Genomic DNA, 26,540 nt, shown 5'->3' on the forward strand with positions numbered 1-26,540 from the left:
TGCTTCCATTCATTGCTGGTTAAGGAGGCAAAAAATTTCAAATGACACCTTCATCTTATTTACTCCAAATCTTTATCTTTTTGAGAGCAATTTTGTTGTAAACTGTACATTAGCTTCTTACACATCTTATTTTGCATGACTTTCTGTTTTCACCAATTATTTTACTTGGCTACAGAACATTCGGAATCTGAGAAACAAAAATCTTCTTCCTCATCGTCTTCCTTGTTGTCATCCACAACAATTCGGAAAACAAAGTCTTCATCAAGAAATCCCAGTGAAAAAAACCAAATAAATAAAATTAAAAACAAAAACAATAGAAAAGTGAAGGATACCATGAAAGGTATGGATTGTGATCAAATAGCCTAATGCAGAAATGAAATTTAAATACGCAGTGGTATAATAGAAGCTGCTGTTTAGCAGTGCATGCTTGTCTTTCTGTGTTGAAGGAATTCTTAAGGGTTTACCACAAACTCTCCTCTTAACATCTGATTCAATTCTTTAAACCCACATGGAGCTCCACTGAGGTCCATGGGGCTCTGTACAGGTATTTGGAACAGCTTGCCAGATCACAACCTTAGAGAGGACATGTAAGGCAAAGATTTTCAAAGGTTAGTGTATTGGAAGCACATGAATGAATGCATCAGTGAACCATACCTGTCCCATATTTGTGTGTGTATCAGGTTCAACTCATACACATACACTTTTGGTGAATATGTTTTGAAAATTTGGCCCATTACACATGAACAGTAGTATATGGTGAAGCAGCTTCTGAGCAGATTTGCTGTTGGCATAAGGGACAGAAGGTCAGTTATGGGAATGGCTTTTATGCAATACAGTATGTGCAATACAGTACAAAACAATGCATGTTCAGGTTGAATCTTCATTACTGGCAACGTACCTAGCTTGAATGTCAGAGCCTAGGCTTAGTTTTCAGGTCTGGAAGGCAGGCAATTTACCTAATTTTACTTGTAAGCTGAGAACATTTGATACAGAACTCATTAAGGGACAATAAACATAGAACCCCACATTGGAAAGTGACCCTGTAGAAATGGCAGAGCAGAGCCACCGTTTAATGTTCACACAGAAAGAGACCAAATTTAATATATTTCCATGGAAGAATCGGAATATCCTAAGCAGTGTGCAGAAATCTGCCTTTAGCCAATGCAGTATCTCTTCCTTTTCAGATCTTCAGTGTGCACCAATAGCCCTATCTCCTTTTTTAAAAATGGAAAACAATCTACTTCATATATAATAAAGCAGCTGAACCAAAATAAATAAATAAATAAATAAATATAAAGCCTATCAGAACTACATATAACCAGAGTCAACTCAAAATTTTGCAGAGCCCTGTACATAGTAAGTCACTAGGCAGGCTTAGATAACCCGTGTTGAACTTTGGTAGGAGGGAGATTAGATAGTGACAGTGTAGCACATTGAAATCTCTTTTCTGAAGAAGGATGTGAGTGGGTTTGTCAGGTGGGAGTGGTTTGGAGTGTTTGCTACCCTGACTGAGGAAGGCCACGCCCCTGGAAGGCTCTCATGCTGGGGTTGACTGCAGGTACAAACAGGATAGAATTGCCGACACAGTATTGCTCTCAGAATTGCTGGGGCCTGTGTGAGAGCATATTTGGCCCAGTGCTAAGGTTGGCCATGAAATACATAAGGCTCCTTTGGACTCTCTTAACTTTTATATTACAAGTACAATATGTCATTAACCCCCTGAGACCACAAGCTGGGGTTTCCTAGAACACATCCATTTTCCAGCCCAGCACCATCTACATTTACCATTTGTGTACTTAACAACTAGAAGAGGTAAAAAAATCTAACCTGTCTCCACTGGAATGCCTGGGTGAAAAGGGTCCCTCCCCAGCTCAGTGAAAATGAGCGAGTGAGTGAGGGTGGGGGAGAGCCAGCAACGGGGCGGTATGGAGTGAGCGGGGCGAGGTCTCAAAGAAGGAGCAGGACAAGGGTGTAGTCAGGAAGTTAGGAAGTTTTGTGTAGTTAGGAAGTTGGCAACCGTAGAAAGACCTCCCATTTCCTCACACAGTTTGTTATTACAGGTAGAGAACCAACTGACATAGGAAGAGCCAAAACATAGTGCATCACTGCATGTCACAATAGTAGGATAGTTTCATAAGGACATAAAAATGTAGATGACATAAGTCTGCGATCATTAAAATAACTTAGGCCTTTCTATTTTCAAAGGTGCACTTACTTAACTAAAGGTGTGATTTTAAACCAATTTAGTTCGACCAATGTAAACTCTTGCATGGACAGTCTTAACACAGTTTAAACCTGGCTTTTATCGATTTACCTTAACTTGATTCCTTATCTCGTGATGAATTAAGCTAAACCGATAAAAGCCAGGTTTAAATTGAAATAAGATATCCACAAAGTTTTGTATCAACCACATAGGGTTATAAACCAATTTAAGTTAAACCAGTGCAACCGACAGAAAAAGAATTGAAAAAGGTATTGTTCCAAGTCACAAGAGTTGCAACTATTTCCAACTGTGTTTACAAAAAAAAATCATGAGTGGTTACTGCGTTAAATCCAAAAGAACTAATGCTAGAATGATGCATAAACATGAGAAAATAAAAAGCGGTGCTTTAATTTGATGTGCACTTCTTGTAGAGCAAGACTCAAAAAACAGAAGAACTTCATCCAGGACTGCTATGTCTGATGAAATAAGAGAGATTTCTGAGGAGATTGGCAGTGGATTGGACAATGTGGGTACCAGGCCAGCTCCTACTGCAAAGCATCCTGACAGAAAAATTTCAAGACAAGGAAATAAAGGTACAACAGCAGCTCCTTTGTCAGAGGAACGTTTTAGCCAGAGCCCTGCCTCCCAGCCAGATAAAGTTACTATGCCCTTCAAAATGAATACTACAAAGACAGTAAGTCCGAAGACCAACATGCAACCTGCTACTACAAGTATGGCTAAGATTTCAGCATTAACTAATGCAACTCATGTCACTAAAGCGAAAGACAAAAGTACTACATCTATGAAAAATGGCACAACTACTACAGCTAAAGGGATGATCGCAGCTCAGAGAGAAAAAACTACTGTAGTGATAGAGACAACAACAACTTCTAAGAAATACACTTCAAAACCAGCTGAAGAGCCAACAGATAGAAGTACCACAACTACTGTAGCTATGGAGGTAACAACAGCTAAAACAGAGATGACTACTGAAGCTAGGAAAGCAACAACAGCTAAAAGTGACAGAACTAGTGCTGCTAAAATGGCAATGACAACAGGTAAAAGAGTCACACCCATGGTAGTCACAGAGAAGACAACAACAGATAACAATGATATGACTACTGCAGGTAAAGAGACTATAACAACAACAGAAAAGCAAGGCAGAACAACAACAGATAAAACAATACGCAGAAAAGACACAACTCCTGTAGCTAAAGATACTGTAATGACAACACATGAAAGAGACCTAACTACTCTGGGCAAAGAGACTGTAACAACAACAGAAAAGAAAGACACAACAACTACAACAGCTAGAGAAACAATAACCACAACAGATAAAGAAGTCACAACTATTGCCGAGAGAGAGACTGTAACAGCTAAAACAGGCACAGCTGCAGCTAAAGACACTGTAAAAACAACAGATAAAAAAGACACAACCACAGCAAATGACGAGATTATACTGACTCCAGATGAAAAACACTTAACAACTAAAAAGGACACAACTACTGCAGCGAGGAAGTCTGTAACAAGAGCACCTGGAACAGACACAACTACAGAAATTAAAGACACTGTAACAGCAGCAGGCAAAAAGGATACAACTACTGTGGACAAAGAAAACTTGCCAACAGATGAAAGAGACAAAACCACCACAGGTAAAAAAGATACAACGACCATGGACACAGAGATTGTGATGACTACAGCTGAAAGAGACACAAAAGATAAAAAAGACACAATTACTGCAGAGAGAGAGACTGTAACAACGACAGCTAAAACAGCCACAACTGCTGCAGCTAAAGACACTGTAACATCAGTAGCTAAAAAAGACACAACTACAGTAGGTGAAGAGATTATATTGAGTCCAGATGAAAAAGACTTAACAACTAAAAAAGACACAACTACTGCATACAAAGAGATTGTAACATCAGCTAAAACAGCCACAACTGCAGCAGCTAGGGAGACTGTAACAAGAGCACCTCAAACAGACACAACTACAGAAATTAAAGATACTCTAGCCACCACAGGTAAAAAGGACACAACTACTGTGGACAAGGAGACTGTAATGACAACAGATGAAAAAGACAAAACAGCAGATAAAAAAGGCATTACTATAGCTGAAGTCAATATAATGACAACAGATAAAGCCACAACTACTGCACACAGAGAGACTGTAACAACTAAAGCTAAAATAGTAACAACTACTACAGCTAAAAAATCTGTAATGACAACAGCTAAACTGGACACAACAGCAACAGCTAAAAAGACACAAACTACCACTAAACAGACACCTACTGCTGCTGAAGTAACAACTGTGGCTCTAGAATTGACAACTGCATATAAAGAAGAGACTGTAGATAACAGACAGAAAACTACAGCTACCGAAGAAACAACAACTGAAGAGAAAAAAGAGTTAACCACTGTTATCAAAGAGAGAACTACAGAGGACTCAAAGGGCATGACTACTGCAGCCAAAGAGAAAACTATGAATGAAAACAAAGAGATAAGTACTGTTCTCCAAGAGACAACTACAAGCGATACAACAGAAATAACTGCTGCTGATAAAGAGATAACTCTAGTTAATAATAGAGAGATAACCGCTGTTACCAGAGAGCCAACTATGGCAAATAAAAAAGATGCTGTCACTAGAGACACCTCTACTACCAATAAAAAAGAGGTAACAACTGCTACCGAAGAGACAGCTACAGTGGATAAAAAAGAAAAAGGTTCTGATGATAAACAGGCAACTACAACAGGTAAAATAGACACAACTGCCAGTACTGTCACTAGAGAAACACTGACGGTCTCTGAAGAGGTGTCCACTACAGCTAAAGGCTCCCAGGAAAGACCTGTGTCACCAACAGAAGATAAACCTGGTACCACTGTCACTCAAATCCCACCAGTAAAAGCCACTGCCAAACCCACCATTGAACCTGAAAAAAACACTAAGTCTGTGATACAAATTACTGCTACTCAACCCATAAACCTTACTACCTCTCAACCTAAAGACCTCACTGAAACAAAAGTCCATTTTGAAACCACAAAAGAAACTTCTATGGTTACTAAAAGATCTACAGCAACTTCCATTTCCAAGGAGACTACTGAAACCAAAGACACCTCTGAAAATACATACACTAGAGATACTACCAACCAGAAAAATACAACACAATTTCCAACTGAAAAATTACAAACTTCCAAGATTCCCATCAGCCCTTCTTTGGCTCAGAAACCAGCTACCCATCCAGTCACTCCTGAGCAGGAGAAACATAGAGATCATTCAAGTCCCACTACAATTATTCCAATCACTCTTCCAGAAAGTAATTTCCCTCTCAGAAACACAGAAAACCCTAAAGAAACTCCTGTTCCCTCTGAAGGACCCAATCAAAATCCTACCTCTTCCAAACAAGTTAACTCTATAGACTACCCAGCAATCTCATTCACAACTTCTATTGCTCCACTGAGAGGTACACCTAATCCTAATGACAATGATGAAAACAAAAGGTTGGAGACCATTATGAAAATAACATGGACAACATCAAAATCTAATTCAGCTATCCCTCAAAAACAAGAAACAACGTCACATGGTATTACAACTAATACCAGCATTGATCTTGTTTCAGATAAAGAGATTACCAAGGAAAGTCCAATAGCAATGAACACAAATACTTCAGTAAAACATACAATAGTGTCGTCAACCTTTACAGCTGAGAAGGATATGCATCATACCTCCACCTTGCCAAGCGGATTCATAACCACAAGGACTGAAGAAAGAAGAGAAGTCACACATTTCCCCACTAAAACATACTCATCAATATCTTATTCAACTAAAGCTCCTGAAAGAAGCCCCGCTATACACACAGACTCCAAACTACAGGACAAGATCAACACAAGTGTATTTTACAGAGGTATATTTCTTTATAATTGTAACATTTATATTTATAGGGATGAACAAACTAAATTTCTCAGATAGCCAGAGCATGTCTCCATTTCAGGAACCATGTGTTTCTGAAGAGATTACTTGGAACTTTGACTGTAAGTACCAGGGAACATATAAATCAAAACAGGGCCAAGGAATAAGGCTAGAGAGAGATTTCCAAGTCTCATGAAAGTATTCCAGCAAATCATTGGCTAGAGTTCAATTATTAGTCATGTGACCTAATTTGGCAGCCATTTTGCACAGATACCCCCAATAAAAAACAAGACATCCCCCAGCCCCCAGGACACTTTCCAGCTGCAATATTGTTCTTGCCCTTACTATCCACTATATTTTAATTAAAATTTTAGCACTATTATTTTCCTTTAACAGTTTTCAGATTCACATATTCCTGAATATTTTGCTACAACTAGGTACCACTAGACCTAATATTTTTTAAATACTAAAAGGATGGGTGAATACTCATGATTACATAACTTAAACTACACATATACTCATCCTTAAGAAAAAAAGAGCTACAGGAAACACTGCATGGTATCTGTTTCATTCACACTTATGAATGGAGAATTCTGATGTGGTTTTGCATCCACTTTTCATTGGTGTGAATGACGGCATGAGGTGCAAGCCAATGGAGAGTTGAAATCAATGGGAGCTAGATGCCTAAATACGTTTGAGGATCTGCACCTAAATCTATATCTGCTCTATATGAATGAATGAGGAGTCAAGAAAAATATTTTCAGAACCTCTTGGTTTGAGACAGCGCAAATATACTATGAAGGATTGAAAATTTCCTGCAGTTTTTCAGTTTCCCAGGTAAAACCCAGAGTACAGAGAACTGTGAGAAGCTGATTAAAAACAAAACAGAAGAGGTAAATTCTTTTTTCAAATTTCTATAAGAGATTTCTGGACAACAATTTGAGTCAGTTCCTATCTGACCTAAATCCATTTACCCAATGCACAATATTTCAGTCCTTTTAGACTTTTTCAAATAGGCATTGTTTTTAAAGATAGTGTTTAAACAAAGAAGAGAAATCCACTAAACAGGCAGGAAATGGATGCAGAATTAAATATGAGTTTTATGTGAGAGCTAATTCATTATGGTATACTTACAATTCTACCCAAATTTTTTTCTGAAATGCAGGTACTCCAAATATTAACAAAAGAAAACTATAGATTGCTATAAAAGTATCAGACTTTATATTCTTTGGTAATAAATATCAAGGTTAAAACTTTGGAGAACATATCTCAAATGAATAATTGCTATTATTTGTAACATAAATATAGGAATCAGAACTCTGGTTCCTGAATAGTCCCAAACAAGAAGAAGGAATGGTGCTTGTCTGTAGCATTCTTATTCAAAGTTTTACTTTTATGCCTTTTTATAATGTAATAAGTTGATGAATATACGGTATAGGTTTCCCTATGCACACTCCAATAAATAATGAAACTAAGAGTCTGTTCCATTAATAAGAGGTTTATCTTACCTGACAATCCTATGGCATTTTAAACTATTCTTTGAGCTTCAACTTCATTTAAATAAAAAACTAATTATTTTGTACCAGATGAACAAGCTAAGAATTTGTGTAACGGAAAGCCAGCAGATGGAATTGTTGCTTTACCAAATGGAACATTAGCTGTATTCCGAGGTGAGTTGTCTACTGGATTTTTGTCATTTTCATGCCTTCACTTATGTTTTAATTAAGTACTTACTTTTTGGCCTTTCCTAATGACCAGATAATATATATTTGGGCTATTGTCCATTTAAGTTCAACTTCCAGAGGTTCATTTCATTTCATGTGTTACAGACAGGGACCCATTATAACGTAATTACCAGACACTTATTTTGGTGCATATGGCACATTATTGTTAAATTATTGCAATGTTTATGCTCCAGAATCTAAGATTTCATTCAAACAATTATCTAGCCCTTATAGTGGTAAACCTTCCAAATGTAACTGAGGGCTTGTCTACACTTACTGAGGGATCGACAAGCAGCAATCGACTGCAGATCGCTCTCCCGTAGACTCCTGTACTCCACCGGATCGAGAAGAGTAGGGGGAGTCGACGGCAGAGCAACTCCCACTAACATAGTGTAGTGTGGACCCCACGGTAAGTAGATCTAAGCTACGTCGATATGAGTTACGCTATTCGTGTAACTCAAATTGTGTAGCTTAGATCGAATGTCCCCTGTAGCGTAAGACAAAGCCTGATACAGGAATGTCTACCTGAGTCTGCAGACTACCTGTAATACCAGCTCTGGCATCAGTGTAAAAAATAAACTGCTTAACAAAATAAACACACATAGGCATTACTGTACTGAATGGGAGCTGGGATAATGATGCATAACTTTGGGGACAACCACACAAGTTAGTTTTATTGTGCTAAGTAGGATATGGGCTGCAGAAAAGCCATGGAAATTTCTCTTTGCAGGTCCCCCAGATCTCCAATTCATGCCTTCACCCTCACCCTTCCCAATTTCCATCCTCCACTAATAACTTCTCCACTCCCACTGCTGCTCCCTTCTCTAATTTGTTAACTCTGCCTGCTTTTAGTGTTTGATGAATACATGAACATACAGCCCCATTAACAACTAGTAAAACTTTATAGGAAGCAAGGACCAGATGACTTTAAGAAATTAATAGAGAAAAAGGTAGAGTTAAAATAAGGGATATAGATAGGAGCCAGAGATAGAAAGGCATAGAAATCAAAGGCAATTAATATCCAAATAAATAACTCTACAGCAATAATTAGACACTCTACCCCTCAAAACAATCATATCTCCTCTAATAATTAAATGTGACTAGCGTCCCACAAACAGAACATAATAATAAAAACTGAGAGCAGGCCAGGAATCTACCATAGCCCTTGGAATGAACCTCTGCTTACTACTATCTGGGTGCTTGGTGTCACCAACACAAACTATTGACCTCACATGAGTCTGACTGGCCATGAAGCACAAAAGACTGCTCCAGACTAGGCCTTCACTCACTGATTCCTTTTGTACATGTAGCATAGACAGTAGTCACTGTTGTGGTGTTATCTCATTGCAGTGTAGACAGTTCACCTTCTGGCGGGAGCCAAGACTTAGGTTGCTCAAAGCCAGGTGCCTTGATGAGGCCTAATAGGGCAGGTGGGGAATTAGGCCTCCCCTGCTGAATAGTGGAAACTGAGAGTTCCTTGCTGATCGTAATGTGTAGCTTGACAAGTGTGAGGGGTGAAGGGAAGGGCTGGCTCTTCTCCCCACTCAAAGCCTTGTGTACTTCAGCTGTTTGGGGACAGCTAGCTTGGGATACAGCCTCCCTGTGAAGCTGGGTACTGCAAGATGGCTCGGTTCCTCTTTCTGGGAAGCCAATGCAGATTGCATGTCTCTTAGTCCATGCAGAGTTACAAAGGGGCTTTGCACCATCTAGCCCTTTCCCCAAACAGTTTGTCTGTGCAGTCTTCATGCATGTGGCTAGGTGATCCCAGCCACAGAAAGGATATTCTGGGGTTGTGGTTGGCTGTTCTGTCAAGTCAGTCAAACTCTCCCTCCTCTTTTCTGTCCCAGCAGCACTGCACAGACTTTGCTGCTCTCAGATTAGGCAGATTTCCTGTGTCCTCCTCCTCCCGCAAGCTTGCTGAATGTTACTTTTCCAGCAGATGCTTCTGGGCTCCAGGCACTGTAATTATATGGAGGGTCTGATCCTGCTAGGTGCTGAGCCACCTCTGTTACCTTGGGCACTCAGCCTTGCAGGAGTCAACACTTGGAGAGGCTGTTATGACATTTCAAAGAGAAGAGGGTGGCTCTGTGATCCTTGCTTCTACTATTTAGAATTCTTCTATATGTGGCATTTTCTGTACTATTATTTTTAAAAAAATAAAGGTTATGTAGGGGCAAAATGGTGCATGTCAGTGAGGGTTTTCAGGGCTAGTGCTATTTTTTTATTTTGCAGGTCATTACTACTGGCTGCTGGATTCATCTAGGCAGCCAACAGCCTCCCCTCGTAAAATCACTGAGGGGTGGGGTATTCCATCCCCCATTGATACTGTCTTTTCCAGATGCAACTGTGATGGCAAAACTTTCTTCTTTAAGGTAGGGAATTTATCTTTCTTAGTTTGAGTGTTTTAAAAGATTTAACTTCACAGACACCTCTTCAAATGAAAAAAACAATGAAGGGCTGTATAGCAAAAGGTAATAGTAAAGAAAAAGGTTCATGAGCTCAGCTGACAACACACCAGTCTAATTGCCCAGTTTGCCTTAACGAGTATCCCTGTTGGCATTCTCATGAAAAAGGTCAAGGACGGAAGGGACATGCAGACTGAACTAACCCTTCTAAGGCAGTTGGAGAGGATGCTGGTGAGCCCACAGAGGGTAGCTTTCGCTGCTGTGGCCTGTATTGTATGCATTCTATAGCCAGAGAATATCAGTCCTCAGAGTTGTCAGGGTGGATCCTTTTCTGTGCTCAAACACTCATTGTATAGATATAAAACTGACTACCAAAACCATGGCAAGAATATACTAGAATTAACAAGCTGCAGCTGTGTGGGGGCTGTGACAGTCAGGCTCCCACTGATGCCTTAACAGGGTTTCCTTTTCTATTGCCACATTTTATATCTGAGGTAAGAACCTGCAACAGGCAGAATGATCCCAGATACTATGACAAGACAAAAAACCTCTTTGTGGCAGAGAATTCAGTGCTCTTTCTATGATTTGTAGGTTATATACAGTCCTTAAAGTGCACTGGGCCACAGAGCCGGGAAAGAGAATTTCTAAGAAGGTTGCTGAGGTGTGCACATTTTTGGTACCATCAGAGGAAAAACCCTTGGAGAATGGCTGCTTTCTCCTCTTGCCTGCCTGTCTGACTGCTGAAGTACAGCAGCCTGGCAGAGCTCTTCACACCAACTTTCACAGAAGAGAAAGGCAACCAGAAAGAGCCCAGCAGCTCAAGGCACCTCCTCACTTCCTATGACCAAGGGAAAGATGGCTCCTCTGTTATGCCCCTCCAGCAACACTGGGCCTGGGAAGGTGAAAGAAGGGATCCTGCTACAGGCCCAGGCCTGGGAGTTGGGGAGGGGTGGTGGAGGAGAAGAATCTCAGGATTGATGGGAGGGTTGGGGGAAGAATTAATTGATGGGGGTGGGTGTGATTTCAGACCACTTTAAGTACTGGTTATATGTGAACAAACAATGGATATGGGTGGGGGATGCCTGCTCTTTAAGCCATCTGCTGTGTAACAAGCACAACTATGTAAAGTGCAGTCTTGGTACTTTTAAACTGCTCCTAACAGGAAAGGAGTGTCAAAGTACTCAGTGTTGTTTGATGCAATTCCCACTGGAGGGCAAGAAATTCCTACAAAGCAAGTAGAAAGAGTAAGCATGACTGTACTATGAACAGAAGCTTCTTACTCAACAAATTGGCACATTTGTATTTTGAATCTTCTGTTTACTGCAGTAACAAAACTAAGGCTGTGTCTACACTGCACAACTTTTAGCAACACAGGTGCAGTGTAGCCTCTGTTTGTCAGCCGGCTTTCCTGATGACAAAAAACTTGCACCCCCAATGAGTTAGCTCCATAAGCAGGAGAGTGCTCCCACCAACAAAGAGCTGTTCACACAGGCGCTTGTCATTGGCAAAACTTCTGTCTTTCGGGGGTGGGGATTATCACCTCTGAATAAAAGTTTTGTCGTTCCACTGCCAGTGTAGACAAAGCCTAAGATTCCACTACTTTTTAATCTTGCAGGTACTGCAGAGCCAATGCAGCTAAGGGAGTGAATTGGGTTGCGAATCAATAGAACTGTTCAATATGTTCAAACTGCAGCCTTCTGTGAAGCCTCAGTAACTTGACCGATATAGTTGCACAGGTGTTACAGAGCATAATTTGAAAGCACTATGGTTGCACAGGTGTATGCCAGGGTGTAATTTGAACCAAAGTTTTTTTTATTGGTGATGAACAAGCAGGAAAACACACAAACCCCACTTGACTTTTATAGCTTAGAATGAGGTTAGAGGACTGGCAGTTAAGAAAAACATTTCTTGTCAAATGAGCAAATTTGAGCTGGCGATTAAATATGAATATAAAATTTCAAAGATGGATCCCTACAATGCTGTTTTTTAAAGAGGCATTTTTCATTTAGCAATGGCTCCTCTGTGACTGAGAGTCTGTAGTCATGAGGTCCACAGTTGGGAATAAATCAGTGGAGGAGAAAGCAGAATACCTATCTAATTCTTCCTACATTTCTGCTTTTTAAAGGTCCAGACTTAAGACCTGAGAAGAGGTTGGGCTGGTTGGAAAGCTGAAATCTCTCCTATGAGCTATTCAAGGAAAAAGTCTGGTCTGAAATTGTTTGGTCAAAATGTTGGTTTTCAGCAGAAAACTTCAAAAAAATAAAAGCTTTATTTCATTTTAACTTAATGTTTGTTTTTGGAATCAGCAAATTGGGGTTCCCATTTTCAATTTAAGGATTTTCAAGATCCCTCCCCCACCTTTTTTCAACTAATTCAAAAGGAAGGAATGTTAGTGTGAGGACAGGGGCAGGAGGGGAGAGAGATTATTCCAAAAACCAAAATGGAAATCTAAACAAGTTTTTCACTGTTTCAAATGTCAATTTGAAATAAAGACTTATTTAAAAATTTACCCCAGTAAAATCCACATTTGTGGGTATCAAAGCTTCCTGCTAACAAGCTTCAGTTTTGATTAAACTTTTTGGAGGGAAAATTCCTCTCACACACAATTTTGACCAGAACTCTAATGGAAGGCATAGGATGTGCCCATGGATCGGCCTTGAACTCTTTCAGGTCACCTTATGATGCAAGTGAAGGGAAAGCAGCCGCTGCTGTGCTTCAGTCTCTGACCCCCTGCACCATTAACAGTCAGGGGAGGGGGACATAAATAGTACAGCAGGGAAAATGTTAATAATGCCATGAACCAACCCTGCCCCCAACCCTGCACATGGTTTTATCATAAGTGTAATTTATCTGGCACAGTTGGCAGCCACCAGCACCTTTTTGGAAATGCACTGCATGTTCCAGTGGGCTAATGATTACAGCGGCGCTAACCATTGGTGTTTGTTTCCTTAAGCGGAGTAGTTTAAAATACTGAGTTAAACATAAAATCTGAACTCATTGCTACATTCTCCCCTTATTTCGGTGGAAGGCACAATGCTGTATGAAAGAGAGCAAAAATTAGTTGTACAAAGTTCTTACTTAATAAAATGTAATTGTTTATTCTTCAACTCATTGTTGGGGAATCCTCAATGCTATTTTCACCTTATCTTCTTCCTCTCCATCTCAAGCTCTCTAGGATCCCTGAAAGTTTTTAATTGCACCCCCATCCCTGAAAATCTGCATTACATATACCTAACAAAGCTATACTAATTTTTCACTGTATTCATATGCTTTTATATTATATCCCAATCCCTTCATCTGTTTGTGCCTTTAATGTGGTGACCAGCGTCCCAGGGAAGCCAACCGAGGTTACTCAATTAGGGTGAACTACAAGGAATGGGGCAGACAATCCCCAAAGTTAGTGGACATTCCAATATTTAGATTTACCAAGCCAGCACAAAACAAATTCTATAATACCTCACTGGTTACCCAGAAACCAAAACCACACTTCCCTTGAAGTAACCCATCCTTTGGCCTCCACCCAGACACCCAAGTCATATATGTTGAGGATTACTGAAAATCTTAATCATATAAAAAAGTTCTACCAATCCCAAGGGATCGGACACATTACCTCCCAGGTTAATGAATATTTCAGATCTTACCCAAATACACGCTTACAGCCAATCCTTAACTAAACTAAAATTTATTAAAAAAGAAAAGAGTAATGGTTAAAAGATCAATATACATACAGACATAGGTACAATTCTTGAGATTAAATGTATAGCAGAGATGGTGAGCTTTGTAGTTGCAAAGAGTTCTTTCAGAATTAGTTCATCGGTTATAGTCCAATATTTATATTCAGGGTGGTCCAGTCAGGACTGGGATCTCAGCCTTGTGGCTTAAGCTTCCCCTGCATGAAGCTTCAAGCAAAGCTGAGATAAAATGGATTGGGACCCAAAGGTCTTTTATACAGTTTTCTAGCAGCCATTTGATCACACAGTCCTGGGTGAACAATGGGCTTTTGATGTAACCTTCCGTTTCCTAAACCTCACTGGTAATTAACTACATGGATTAACACAAGATAATTTATCCATTAAGCATTTTATCAAAAACTTTAAAGAGACATATAGACAATGACATTATTGCACCCAAGATTAATCTAAATATTAATATTCACTTTTGATCTCTGAATCAATAGCTATATAGTGAGAGACAGGAGCTGTCTGTTTACATGGCTAACATTTATGAGTGTACACATACAATTAGTATCATCCCTAACTTCTAACAATATAGGTTTGCATTTCAAAGTTCTAGCCTATTTACCATGAAATGGCCCTAATTACCATTTGTAACATCTCTACAGATTGATTCTGGGTCAATTAGCCTGCAGGATGTGTAACACTTTCTGGCCATGTGTCACACTTTGTATAAGATTTGTTGAAATCTGGGTGGATACAAATCAATGATTTAAAAATAAAAAATAAAAAAATCAGATTTTTTAATAAAATGCTTTTTGAGGAAAAACCTATCTGAAGATAGTTTTAATTAAGATACATTATAGCTCAAAGATATCTCATCATGGAATAGAGATTCTATAGTATGAGACAATGTATTCATGCAATGTTGAAGAAAAGTTTTGTAAATGAGTTCCAATAGTTCATGGATTAGGGATCCAATCTTATGCAGTTCCAGGGGCTTCTGTATAGGTTATTTAGGTTAATCTTTCTATCTACCCAGTGGGACTCAGTGTTCAGTTTAGTGGATACCATCAGAGATGCTTAGATTTGCAGTTCTCAAACTGTGGATTTGTGTCTCCAGAGATAACATGCTTGTTAACAGCAAAAATGTTTTAAAATAAATAATATATAGAGGTGAGAAATAACAGACCTCAACCCTATTGTCCCTTTGTAAATTTGTGTACACCGAGTCAATCTCTTAGCTTTCTCTAAAAGTGAAAAGTTTCAAAAAGTTCAATGAATAGAAGATTGTTGGGGGAGGAATAGATCTAAACAAGAAGACGTCTGGAGATAAATGTGAGAAGGGAGGGACAGGTAGTAGAAACAAAAGTGAAACTGTTTGAGCAGCATATTCCAGAAGTCTTGAGGTCTTTCTGAGTGTAGCCTTCACTGGTTTGAGATCTACCACACCATTCTCTCACTAGAGGGGAAAACCTATAATGGCAGCAGTTTGGGAATATTTTAATGAAGTTCCTCTACCAGTGGGTAAGACAGGCATACGTACAAAATACAAATAATGCAACAAAGAAAAACTTGAATGTTCATATGCTTGTTTTGTTAAAATACTGTATTATGTTTGCTGTTAAAGAAAAAAATCCAGAATACATAACGTTTTAGTTAAATAAAACAATTTAAATGTCTGTCTGGTGATGTTCTCCTCCTAATACAGCATGACAAGAAAATCCTCCAAATATTAATGATTAACCTGTTGAATTGGAGATATTTATGAAGTCATTGGGCGGTAAACTATCTGCTTCAATTACCTTTGGTAAATGAAATAACTAAACAATCATTCATTTTCTGATAGAGCTGTAAAACTAATCTGAAAAGTTTTCAAAATAAATCACTTAAAGTGTACAGTGTCTGCCTTCTAAAAATGAAACCTACATCTATCTCTGAGTTGTGAAGAATATGTATTAAGGTTATAACCACCAAGAAGAATGCACTTTTATGTAGAAATCCAAGATTAAATGGTCTTCCTGACTAGTGATTTAAATCAAATCCACCCTGGTTGCAATTATGTAACAGTGGTAGCAGCAATGATTTGCATGGTCATATTTTAATTAGCTAACATCACAAGTGCAAAACCCCTTCAGGGAGGCAATTGTCCTTTTTTCTGTGTTTGTACAATACCCAGCACAATAAGGTTCTAATCTTGATTGGGGCCTTTAGACATTACTGTAATATAAATATTTACTAGGGGTATGTCTTCCCTACCCACCGGATCTAGTCTAGTCTAGACGCGATAAATTGACCCCCAAGCACTCTCCCGTCGACTCCTGTACTCCAGCGCCACGAGAGGCGCAGGCAGAGTTGATGGGGGAGCAGCAGCAATTGACTCCCCGCAGCAAAGACACCACGGTAAGTTGCTCTAAGTACGTCGACTTCAGCTACATTAGTCACATAGCTGAAGTTGTGTAACTTAGATCGATCCCCCTCCCCCCCCAGCGTAGACCAAGGCTAAGGCTCTAGAAGCAGTTTTCAGCCTACCATGCCAGACTAAAATATGCAGCCCTTGCAAACAGATTAGTCTGGTAGTTTGGGTGGAAGTGATTTTGAGCGTCAAATAGCAGCTGTATAACATGGAAAGCCCAGCACTTAGAGAGAGTTCCCCCTAGCTCAGCTAAAGTGATCACAAAAGTAAAGTGGCTGCTGGTAGGTGAAAAGGTTTGTGCACTAATGGAGGTTTAAGGAGCCTGCAGAGTAATCTCTCTTCAACATAAGCGACATTCATTTTTATTTTTGATGGATATACCAGTAATTATTTTGGCCAGTTTTATAATGTGCAGTAATTAGATGTGGATTTCATAATCACCTGTGTAGTCTACATTGAAGCCTATGAGCAATGGACATTTTTTTCTCCTTAAGTAAAAGTTTCTGTTTAAATCCTCAGGGTTCCCAATACTGGCGTTTCACTAATGATGTGAAGGATGTGGGCTATCCCAAACAAATTGCAAAAGGATTTGCAGGACTAAGTGGGAAAATTGTAGCAGTTCTTTCAGTAGCACAGCACAACAACAGACCAGAATCTGTGTATTTTTTCAAGAGAGGTATGTTTCATGTCTACAGATGTAAGTAGTATTCAGCTTATTTCTTTCAGGAATAAAACTGCTCCATTTTCAACTAAGACTGCATGTCTGGCAACAAAAAAGTGATGACAACAGTACATAGTGCACCAAAAAATCCTGAGCTAACCTGAGGCTTCAGATACAGCCTTTGAATGCCAAAGTGATCATGGAAGTTTAAATACTTTTCAGGATAGGGTTATGAGGAAGAGTTTTACCATCATTTGAACACTATTCCAATGACAAGTTAAGAGGCATGGTAAGGCCTGAAATAGACCAATCAGCACATATCTATGTATGGAACTGTTTCGCAGTCATGGTTTCTTTCCTTGTAAAGCACTGGATTTATCTTATTTGAATGGTATAGCATCTACACAGGAACATTTGAAGGAGCTATTCAGATTAAAACAGATAGGCAAGTAAAATAGACCCAATCCTGCAATCCTTTCCCTTGCTACCACTCCCAGGAGGAATGGGAATTATGCAAGCAATAAGCCTGCAGCATTAGGCTAGTGCCCTACAATTTTTCCTTTTCTTCTCAAGGAGATTGATCCCATTCACTCTACTCAGAATAGTGCTTACTACCATGGATAGTCTCATTGACTTTAACAGAACTATGCACAGAAGTAAACAAATGTTAGGACTAGGTCCTGTTAGCATCATTTTTCCAAGTTATATATGTAATTTTGGGGCATTTCAAGCTGAAACTTTCCTCAATAGCCTTTGGACACATTTTAAAAGGTGCTCTTTTCTTCCCAGCCTAGCAAGTTCATATTAGGGTACTAATGACATTTCTGATTCAACTGTTTTCACAACTGGAACAAACTTCTGCTTCAGGTGGCAGCGTTCAACATTATATCTACAATCAAGAACCAGCCAAAAAGTGCAAAAAGAAAGTATATGTTAGGTACCCCGCTTATACACCCAGAGCTGTGATCAAGAGGAGACGCTTTGAACGTGCAGTAGGATCAGCAATCATGTACCGCACACCAGTCATGTACCACACTTTCAGAATCAACCATAATCCATCTGGTCAGTTATATTTAATGTTAAATGATTTTTATCTTCTTTTTAAAATTAATAATTTCTGAAGAACAGCATTTGTCATCTGTTCAACTTCTTGAATGTATGCTTTTAAATCTCTTCATCCTAGCAGCAGTTCTCTCTCTCAGCTTCTCTCCCCAAGTTATAGCTTTGTACAGCCCATATTTTAATATATTTTCCTAACAAAGCAATTTTCTTGTCGGCAGGAATATTACATCATGAGGTTAAAATAAACTCTTACTGGAGAGGATTTCCAAAAACAGTTCACTCGGCTATATCAATACCTAACTACAAAAGGCCAGATGGCTATGACTACTATGTTTTCTCTAAAGGTAAGTTAAAGCTAAAACACGTTAGCTCAAAACTCAAATGCAAGTGTAGGTTTCTGAAATGTGAAGTTACCTACCCTTTCCACTGCAAGAGAACTGCCAAGATGAAGTTTAATAAGTACTAGGGTTCAGGCTTAAAAAAAATGGCAATAACTCAAGCTTCACCCATAATCCCTAAATAAATGGATGTTTCTACTTAAAATGATCGGCAGAGAAATAGCCTGTGGAACTCAGTGCCACAAGATGTCAGGCAGATAGGATTAAAAAAGGATTGGACATTTATAGGGATAACGACTATTGGAGTGGTCATTGTAATGATAAAGCATTCAAAAATGAAATCCTCACGCTACTGAAGTGGAAGGAGTTTTGCCACTGACTTCAGTTTGGGCAGTATCCCGTAACAGCATAGTGAAGGATTTTGTTGTTACACCTTCCTCTAAAGCACTGGATGCTGCACTAGGACCACCACTGGTCTGATCCACTATGACAATTCCTATCTTGCCTATGAAATAAGTGAGACAATGCACACCTGTGGAATACGAAGGTGCCACTTTTACAGTTTTATTTTAAGAAAAGGCTTAAACTCTTTAGACCCTTCAGAGAAGTGCTGGCACAGAATACAACTGAGCATGAGACAGCAGAGACAAAGAACCTTCTCCCCTTAACTCTGAAGTCTTTAGCTGAGGGATGTTCAGTTGTGTAAGACACTATCTGTTCAAGTGCACACAATTTTACAACTGTGAAGAATGTCTTCTGGGATTTTTGAGTGTATTTGAATCAGCTGTGTTTGAGATTCAAAAAAAGATCATATGTTCCAGTATAACTCTGAACAGTGTGAAAACTTCAAAGTAGTATTTGTCAAGAGACTTGACAAAGCTGCCAATATATTTTTTTAAAAAGGGAACTGCTTTTATAAAAATGGGGTACTGTGACTGGTCTAACTGGCACAGTTCTCCAGCCGCTAGCTGGCTGTAACTGTTATAGGGTAAGATTGATAACTGTCAATACTCATTTTTGGGTGACTAAAAAGAGTAAATGTCTGAATGAAATGCTTTGTCTGGAAACTGATATTAAAGCCTCTCTCTCAACTACATGTGCACCAAGTGTGATATAATGTACCAGTTCTGCCAAAGTGACAATAAAAAGGGAAAGAGGCATCTGATGTCAACTCAGCATATTAATCGAAGAGCTTTTTATGTACTAAGACTTCCTAGATCTACAATTTTAATTTCCACTCAAACTGCACTTCTCTCATTGCAGATCAATACTACAACGTGGATGTGGCCAGCAGAATAGCAAGATCAGTTACCTCTCAGACTAGGCAGACAGTATCCAAGGACTGGTATAAGTGTCCTAAAAATGATTTGTAAGACCGGATTTTAAAGAAAGAAGCCATTTTAATATGAGTTTGTCTAATTTTATTAATAAAGACATTGAAATATGCGCACATCAATCTACGTACAAAATGCTGCTTTTAGCGCTGCAATCATTACACTAAAGCAACAGTAGCCAATCTGACAGTCTGTAGACACAGCTTCAATTACTTTACAGAACTTTTAACTAATATTGCCTCTGTTTAGGCCTCCTCTGCCTCCCATTGCATGAGTTACACCTGTGTAGGAAAAGAGACGAGTATTAATGCAAGTACTCTTCCCCACTCCAATAATCAAACATGGTCAGTTTGCTACTTTGTTTGGTGATGAGATGAGTGTGCAGGGGAATATTCTGTTAGCGATCTCTGTGATGGCCTAGCACCAAGAGGTACTACTGTGGATTTTCATTCCATGGATGAGAAGAGTCACAACCACAGCATGCTCAATTATGGGTGGAGAGGGTTACCCTCCCTTTTCTCCAGCCACCCTTTTGGTTAATGTGTGACAATAGATGGGATTGCATTGGAAATCCCTTCTAGTTCTATAAGTACATTTTTTATGGTTAGATCCACAACATCTGAATGTTAACAGACATATCAGCGCTAGCACCAATGCATGCAGAATATTTAATATTTATGTTGATGAATAAATTTAATCTGGGTAGGGTTTTTTTTTTTAATGTGGGGGCTGTTATAGTTAATCATTAGTAGCAATCAAAGTAAAATCTGGAGAATACTAACATAATAAGCTTCTGTAATTTCAATCATTTAATTTTCTTTAAAAAGCAGCATAGTAATTCCAGACATCATCTCAACGAAAATCTTAAATTTGAAATAGGAAAATTGTGTTAGGAGTAATCTTAAAGATCAGAATTGTATCATATCAAGCTTATGTCCTAGCGATAAATTACCAAAAAAAAGTAAGTTTAAAATCTACTGCAATTTATACGCCTTCTAAAATCAGAGCCAGGAGCTCCAGAAGGAGGATGTTTTCTGTAGTCTTTTTGCCTGTCAGCCAAATGAATGCTTTGGATAATATATATTGAAAGCTCTGTGGGGCAGGGACTCTCCATTATTCAGTGTCTCATCATGTATACTTATGGTGGCACTATAGATATCCAGTTTCAAAAGGGTTAAGAAAATTAAGAGGTTATTTGAAAGAGTACATACATAGTCACAATAATTATAACATTGACAGTCACTTACCCCTCTGTCTGTTAAACTGACGACCACGGACACCAGTTCTTAATGTTGGTGGCTGAAGTCTAACACGCCGGAAAGGCTTTGGCTGATTACTGCTTGTGTCTGTAGAGAAGGAAGAGTTTTAGAAAGAATGTATAAGATTGTTACTGCAGTATAATTTGTAACTGTTAGTGAGTCCATCGCTTAAGTTTAACGTACATCTGTACTTGTCTTTCATATTTTAAAAACTTGAGGGTGCAACATATTTCATTAACATCTTCTCAGATAATAATAATAATAATAAAGCCTCAGACTGAACAAGTGTGCGTGTTTTCCTTTGATTTTTTTTTTTTTACTCACTAGCTGGGTTAAATTATATGCAGCGAAGAGCAAGTGCACCTGATTACAATCCCTTTTATTTTTGCATTGCTTACATCACATCCCTTTTAAAAGTTCCACTGGACTAAATTTTGAATCCCATACTCACAAGAGTAGTCCCACTGAAGTACATAATCACAACTCCAGGAAGGGATTCCCAATCTGACCCTAAAATTTTCTCTTTTGAAGCGAGTATCCTTCAAGGTATTTAAAAACTTCTCTTAAAAAAGAAAAACTAAACAAAATATCTCCATTAGTTACCGATGACAAAAATACGGTCCAGGTACTCACAGTCTGTTGCCCTCACCAAATGGAAAAGGAAATTAAATAGATGAAAAAATGTCAAACTCTTCAAAGATTCACATGTCCATTTTATTTCAAAATGGAGTGACAGACCAATGGTTGGTAGACCAATGGATTAACAAAAGAATAAAGCATCTCATATGCCCATCATGTTACTTGTAATTTTTCACTTATTAAAAGGGATATTTTAGCACAGTGGCTCCCAATCTTTCCAGATTACTGTACCCCTTTCAGGAGTCTGATTTATCGCACATACCCCCAAGTTTCACATCACTTAAGTACTTGCTTACAAAATCAGACACACGTAAAAAAGTGTCACTATTACTAAAAAAAATTCCTCACTTTCTCATTTTTACCATATAATTATAAAATAAATTAACTGGAATATATTATACTTACATTTCAGTGTATAGTATACAGAACAGTATAAACTAGTCATTGAATGAAATTGTAGTTTGCACAGACTTCGCTAGCTGTGCTTTTTATGCAGCCTGTTGTAAAATTAGGCAAATATCTAGATGAGTTGTCGTACCCACTGGAAGACCTCTGGGTACCCCCAGAGGTACGAGTATCCCTGGTTGAGAACCACTGTTTTAGCAAAAGCTGTGATTATTTATAAGCAACCCAGATGTCTTAGAGGTTTATCCATGTTATCGACTCATACAGAACAAAAATCAATACAAGTTTAAACACTTATGGTGGAAGAAGTTCCATATTTAGGATAAATGCCACTCATCTGCCTACAAATTGCCACCCTATCTTACTACAATGCTGCCATAAAGATTAAAATTCACTCATAATTCAACCTGTCAACACACAGCTTGGGAAGAGGTGAGAAAGTTGAGTGTATTCTTAACAATGGCCACAGCACTAACCTCAGTTTCTTTTTGACCCACTATGGAGACAATAATAGGTATTAAAGTTATGCTTCAGAAGGGACATTAACTGTTCAGAATAGTTGGTCCTAGTCTGGTCTCCACTGCCAACAATGCGTATTGCACTGGGAAAAGGCTCGAGGTACAAACATCCTACAAAACAGTATGAAGCAATCTGCATTAGGAAGGAAGCCAATACCTGCTGATGAGCTGGAAGGAGGATCCTGACTGGTAGAAGGGAGGTCTGACTCATCAGATGCTTGAACAGATTCTTCTTCTTGCTGGCTATCAATTTCTAGACCAGCTTCTGATGTAATTCTGGAACATAAAAATTCAGGTGTCGAACAATGGTGATAAAACTCAAGAGAAACTGATAATCCCCTGAGAGCACAGATAATTTTGTAATTTTACAGGAAATTGATTTTTGTTTTACTATGGGTACTTTCACACACACTCTTCACATTTTTTCTACCTTGTTACCAGATATTAGAGATATTAGTATTTTAAAAATACAAAGGCAGACAAATCCTCTTTGGCACTCATCTACCCATCCACTGCACACCACCAGGGTGACTGCTTTGCAGAGAAGATCAGAAAAATGAGGGAGAAAAAATTGAAGTTTACTTGGGTGCACTTGAGTAAAACCATGTGCCATGGAAGAACTTGTACACCAATCTGCTCCCCGTATTACAGAGGTCAGTAGGAAGTAAATATTTAATTTAAATGGAACCCATTAAGACTATGCAGTATGATCCAGTATATGAAATGTAAAGGCTGGGAAAAAAGAGATGGTTCCTAGAGTTTTGTCCAAAATGTTCTTTTCAGTGCAATACCTAAAAGGCTTGGATTAATGATTTTTCAAAAAGCCAGTACCAAGACAGTGAAAGACAATAACACAGCTATCTTAAAGAGCACTCTACAGAGTCCAATGGAAGCTTTCCAAGGAGAACTAGGTCAGTTGATTACATGGAAGTCTGAGGGCAGAATTAACAAAATAAAAATAAAATCATTTTCGACAATCTCTGGGGCTGTTTGGTTGTATTTTCTCCAGTTAACTCCCATTTCGTGCTGTTTTATTTCCCCTGCCTCGGTGCAGGACTTTACATTTGTTAATATCAAATTCTACCCCACAAAAGCCCCACAGCTCTCCAGATCACTCTTAGTTTGTTTTTGTCCTGTATGTCTCTAATTCTGGTGGTGTTCCAAATTTTGATCACACTTGAAATTCAAACAACACACACACAAAAGAAAAAAGCGTTTAGCAGCTGAGCAGAGAGATGCTTAAAAAAAAAAAAAAAGGTTAAAAAAAAGCTTCTGGAAAGCCTGACAGTCCTGGATTGGGCTCCAACTATCACTGAGTAAAGCCTGATGGATACTTCACCATGGTTATAGTAACAGTTCCACAAGTTAGTTGAAGTGCTCAGCAGACCCGTTTTGAGAGCCACTGCATCAATCCATTTATCACGGAAATGCATGCCCAACTCACTCATGCTCTGGGTGTCCAGAAAGGGTTTATATTCTTTTAAAAGATTTACATTTTGTTTCTGTTATTTCTGCAAAGTAGGAAATTAAGTTGTTCGGAAAAAAGGAAATCTGACAATGAGCTGTGACCGTTTTGAGATGTCTAGAAATTCTAGATCCCACTACCAGTGCCAGAGGTTAAATAAGCCTCTGATTCAGAGTTTAATTCTTGTTTTCCACTGCAAGTGGATTACCTTGTGAACATCTTCCACCATAATTTCCAGTTCAGATGGGAGTCATTCTTTCTGTAGCCACACTAATCCTGTTTTCAAGATGAATATAGTTCCATACAGGGAGACCAAAAGAAGAAGTTGGTATTGAAGGAGGCAAAAGGTCACCAGATTAGTTTTACACTTAATTTAGGAAACCTCTCAATGCTGGTGATCCCTCCCTGCTATGGACCAATATTGAGCTAAGATTTAACAGACAACAGACACACACAAACAATGAAATGCAATGAAAGCATGTAAAACTAAATCTCAAATACAGAATTAAGTCTTAATCCACTGAGTAGTGTATCTTACCCTTCAGATTCTGCCTCCACAAAAACCTCATCCCCATCATCACCCACTCCAGATTCAGTAGTAGTGGATAAACTGCCAGTGGACGTTGTCACCATTGGAACAGACTGAGAAGCATGCTCTGAAGGATCAGCTGCGGTACTTTCAGTAAAAACAGTCACTTTAAAAAACAAAATCAGGAAAAGCAGTTAAGAGAGAAGGTTATTTTGTACTTATACGCAATTTATTAAAATATTGGGTACTATGAGAACTCAGTCTCCAGTAATATTTTCACCACAGCAATAAACAACATAACAGTAATATACATTTTGTTTGGAAGTCAAAGCATCTAATTTTGTCATTACACTTTGCAATACTGATTCTCACCTGGTGCTGCGACTTGCAGTGGAGTTGTTGGGACACTGCGGCCACCAGACTCTTCTTCATGGGCAAGGAAGAGTGGTGTTTCGTACATTCCTAAACCTACAACACACAATTCTTGGTATTAACAGATGCAGTGAAAGCATGTTAGACAGCAGAAAATTATATAATTATCTGAAGGCAAACTAGTATAGTACAGTACAAGTCCTAGTACAACCTCGAAGTAACCTACTGGTTTGTATTTAAATACTGAGACTGAGTAGTTGAGAATACTCAAGAGTAAACCTAGTTTGCACTTATGTAGAACCTTCAGCCAAAGTTCTTCAGTATTAATGAAATAAACCACACTCCCACATGAAATAAATATCTGTATTTTAAAGACAAGGAAATAGATTCAGATGAGTTAAGTGACTTGTCCAAGGTTATCTTCTAACGACTGACCCAAGCTTTAATCACTAGATAATGCTTCCTTTGATCAACTTGGAATTTTTTTTCAATTCTACGAGTGAAAATCCTATTAGTTGTACATATGCAATTTAGTTTAAGCTACTTAAAACAAAGAAGTTATTTCCAAAACAAATGTGTCCCTCAGTAATGGGAAATTTATTTTACAGAATTTAAGGTTGAACAGTAGTAGTCTGGAGCTTTGAGCAATCTGGGTATTTTTTACTCTATTTTTTTAATTTTTTTTTTTTTTTTTTTTAAAACAGCCCAATTACAAACCGTCCTTCAAGCTTTGGTTCACTCCCACTCGATTAAACTGTCATATCCTTTTCAGATGCATATTGGAAGAGCCCATGATATTTACTGTTTACTTGAAATCTGTCAGACTTACTACTGCAAGAGAATCTCAACCAAGATCAATTCATTTTAGAGACAAGTCTTGCCAAAGAGGCCAGAAAATAATATTGTGCTGCGAAGTACCCAGGTTCGTTGACATGAGATAATTTCCCCTAAACTTACTGAAACCTATGAAAAGAGACAGGCACTAGGTAATTATGCAATTATGAAAATGTCTCACTGGCCAAGCTTGTGAAGGCCTTACACTCAACTTGATGGCATTTCTGTGTTTGTATGTATGTAATGCAGTAACTTTTGAACGCTGAATACAATCAGTTCCAAAATTCCAGGGAACGTTCTAGGCATCAATGGCCACCCTGTTGATTTTGGATAAAACGGAAAAACTCCAAGGGTGAAAACTGAGGACACATGAAGCCTCTGCCAACCCTTTAGCACAAACCAGACACCTTGAAAATCACTGCATACCAGGAGTCTGTATGAGAGAAAGAGGAATGCAGGGCATACAGAACACCTGGCAGGGAGGAGATTGAGGGAATTGCAGGGAGTCCCTGAAAACAAAGGATGAGACAGTGGCACATAGGAAGCTTATAGGAGGACTGGAGGAATGCAGGGAGCCCTTGGTGTGTGCAATAAGCTCTGCCTACACAAGCTATAAAACATGCAACCCCTTAGCAATTTTTCTTTTTGCAAAGCTTATCTTAGGCCTGGTCTACACTACAGGGTTAGGTCGAATTTAGCTGCATTAGATCAATTTAAAAATGAATGCGTCCACAAAACCAATCCCGTTCCATCGACTTAAAGGGCTCTTAAAATCGTTCTGTCGACTTAAAGGGCTCT

The 26,540-nt window shown here is 38.7% G+C and overlaps 2 protein-coding genes across 6 annotated transcripts in view; one reads left to right on the forward strand and one right to left on the reverse strand.

The window, feature by feature from the left end:
• Positions 1-2,675: 2,675 nt before the first annotated feature.
• On the forward strand, positions 2,676-20,185 carry PRG4 (proteoglycan 4). Its single transcript, XM_073356697.1, has 7 exons — positions 2,676-6,102; positions 7,694-7,777; positions 10,064-10,203; positions 16,846-17,002; positions 17,855-18,049; positions 18,268-18,393; positions 19,651-20,185. Exons 1-7 carry the CDS (start codon positions 2,676-2,678, stop codon positions 19,758-19,760), a joined length of 4,239 nt encoding a protein of 1,412 aa, XP_073212798.1. The 3' UTR covers positions 19,761-20,185.
• TPR (translocated promoter region, nuclear basket protein) overlaps positions 19,781-26,540 on the reverse strand; it is a 73,278-nt gene continuing 66,518 nt past the window's right edge. For 2 of the 5 annotated variants that reach the window (XM_073356692.1, XM_073356691.1), the window contains exons 47-51: positions 24,909-25,004; positions 24,546-24,702; positions 22,700-22,818; positions 20,969-21,067; positions 19,782-20,002 (exon numbers count right to left, since the gene is read on the reverse strand). In XM_073356692.1, coding sequence (XP_073212793.1) covers positions 19,947-20,002; positions 20,969-21,067; positions 22,700-22,818; positions 24,546-24,702; positions 24,909-25,004 — 527 coding nt within the window. In that variant the 3' untranslated portion in view covers positions 19,782-19,946. Of the gene's footprint in view, positions 20,003-20,503; positions 20,585-20,968; positions 21,068-22,699; positions 22,819-24,215; positions 24,284-24,545; positions 24,703-24,908; positions 25,005-26,540 lie in introns of those variants that run through there. The other 3 variants (XM_073356693.1, XM_073356694.1, XM_073356695.1) reach the window with 3 other exon arrangements.

Source organism: Lepidochelys kempii, chromosome 8 (assembly GCF_965140265.1).
Source record: "Lepidochelys kempii isolate rLepKem1 chromosome 8, rLepKem1.hap2, whole genome shotgun sequence".
Taxonomy (NCBI): Eukaryota; Metazoa; Chordata; order Testudines; family Cheloniidae; genus Lepidochelys; species Lepidochelys kempii.

Excerpts from the sequence above, each read along its gene's own strand:
- PRG4 (XM_073356697.1), top strand. The coding sequence starts at position 2,676 with ATGTCTGATGAAATAAGAGAGATTTCTGAGGAGATTGGCAGTGGATTG. Across the intron at positions 7,778-10,063 it reads AACATTAGCTGTATTCCGAG|GTCATTACTACTGGCTGCTG; the intron begins GTGAGTTGTCTA and ends TTTATTTTGCAG. Across the intron at positions 17,003-17,854 it reads TGTGTATTTTTTCAAGAGAG|GTGGCAGCGTTCAACATTAT; the intron begins GTATGTTTCATG and ends CTTCTGCTTCAG.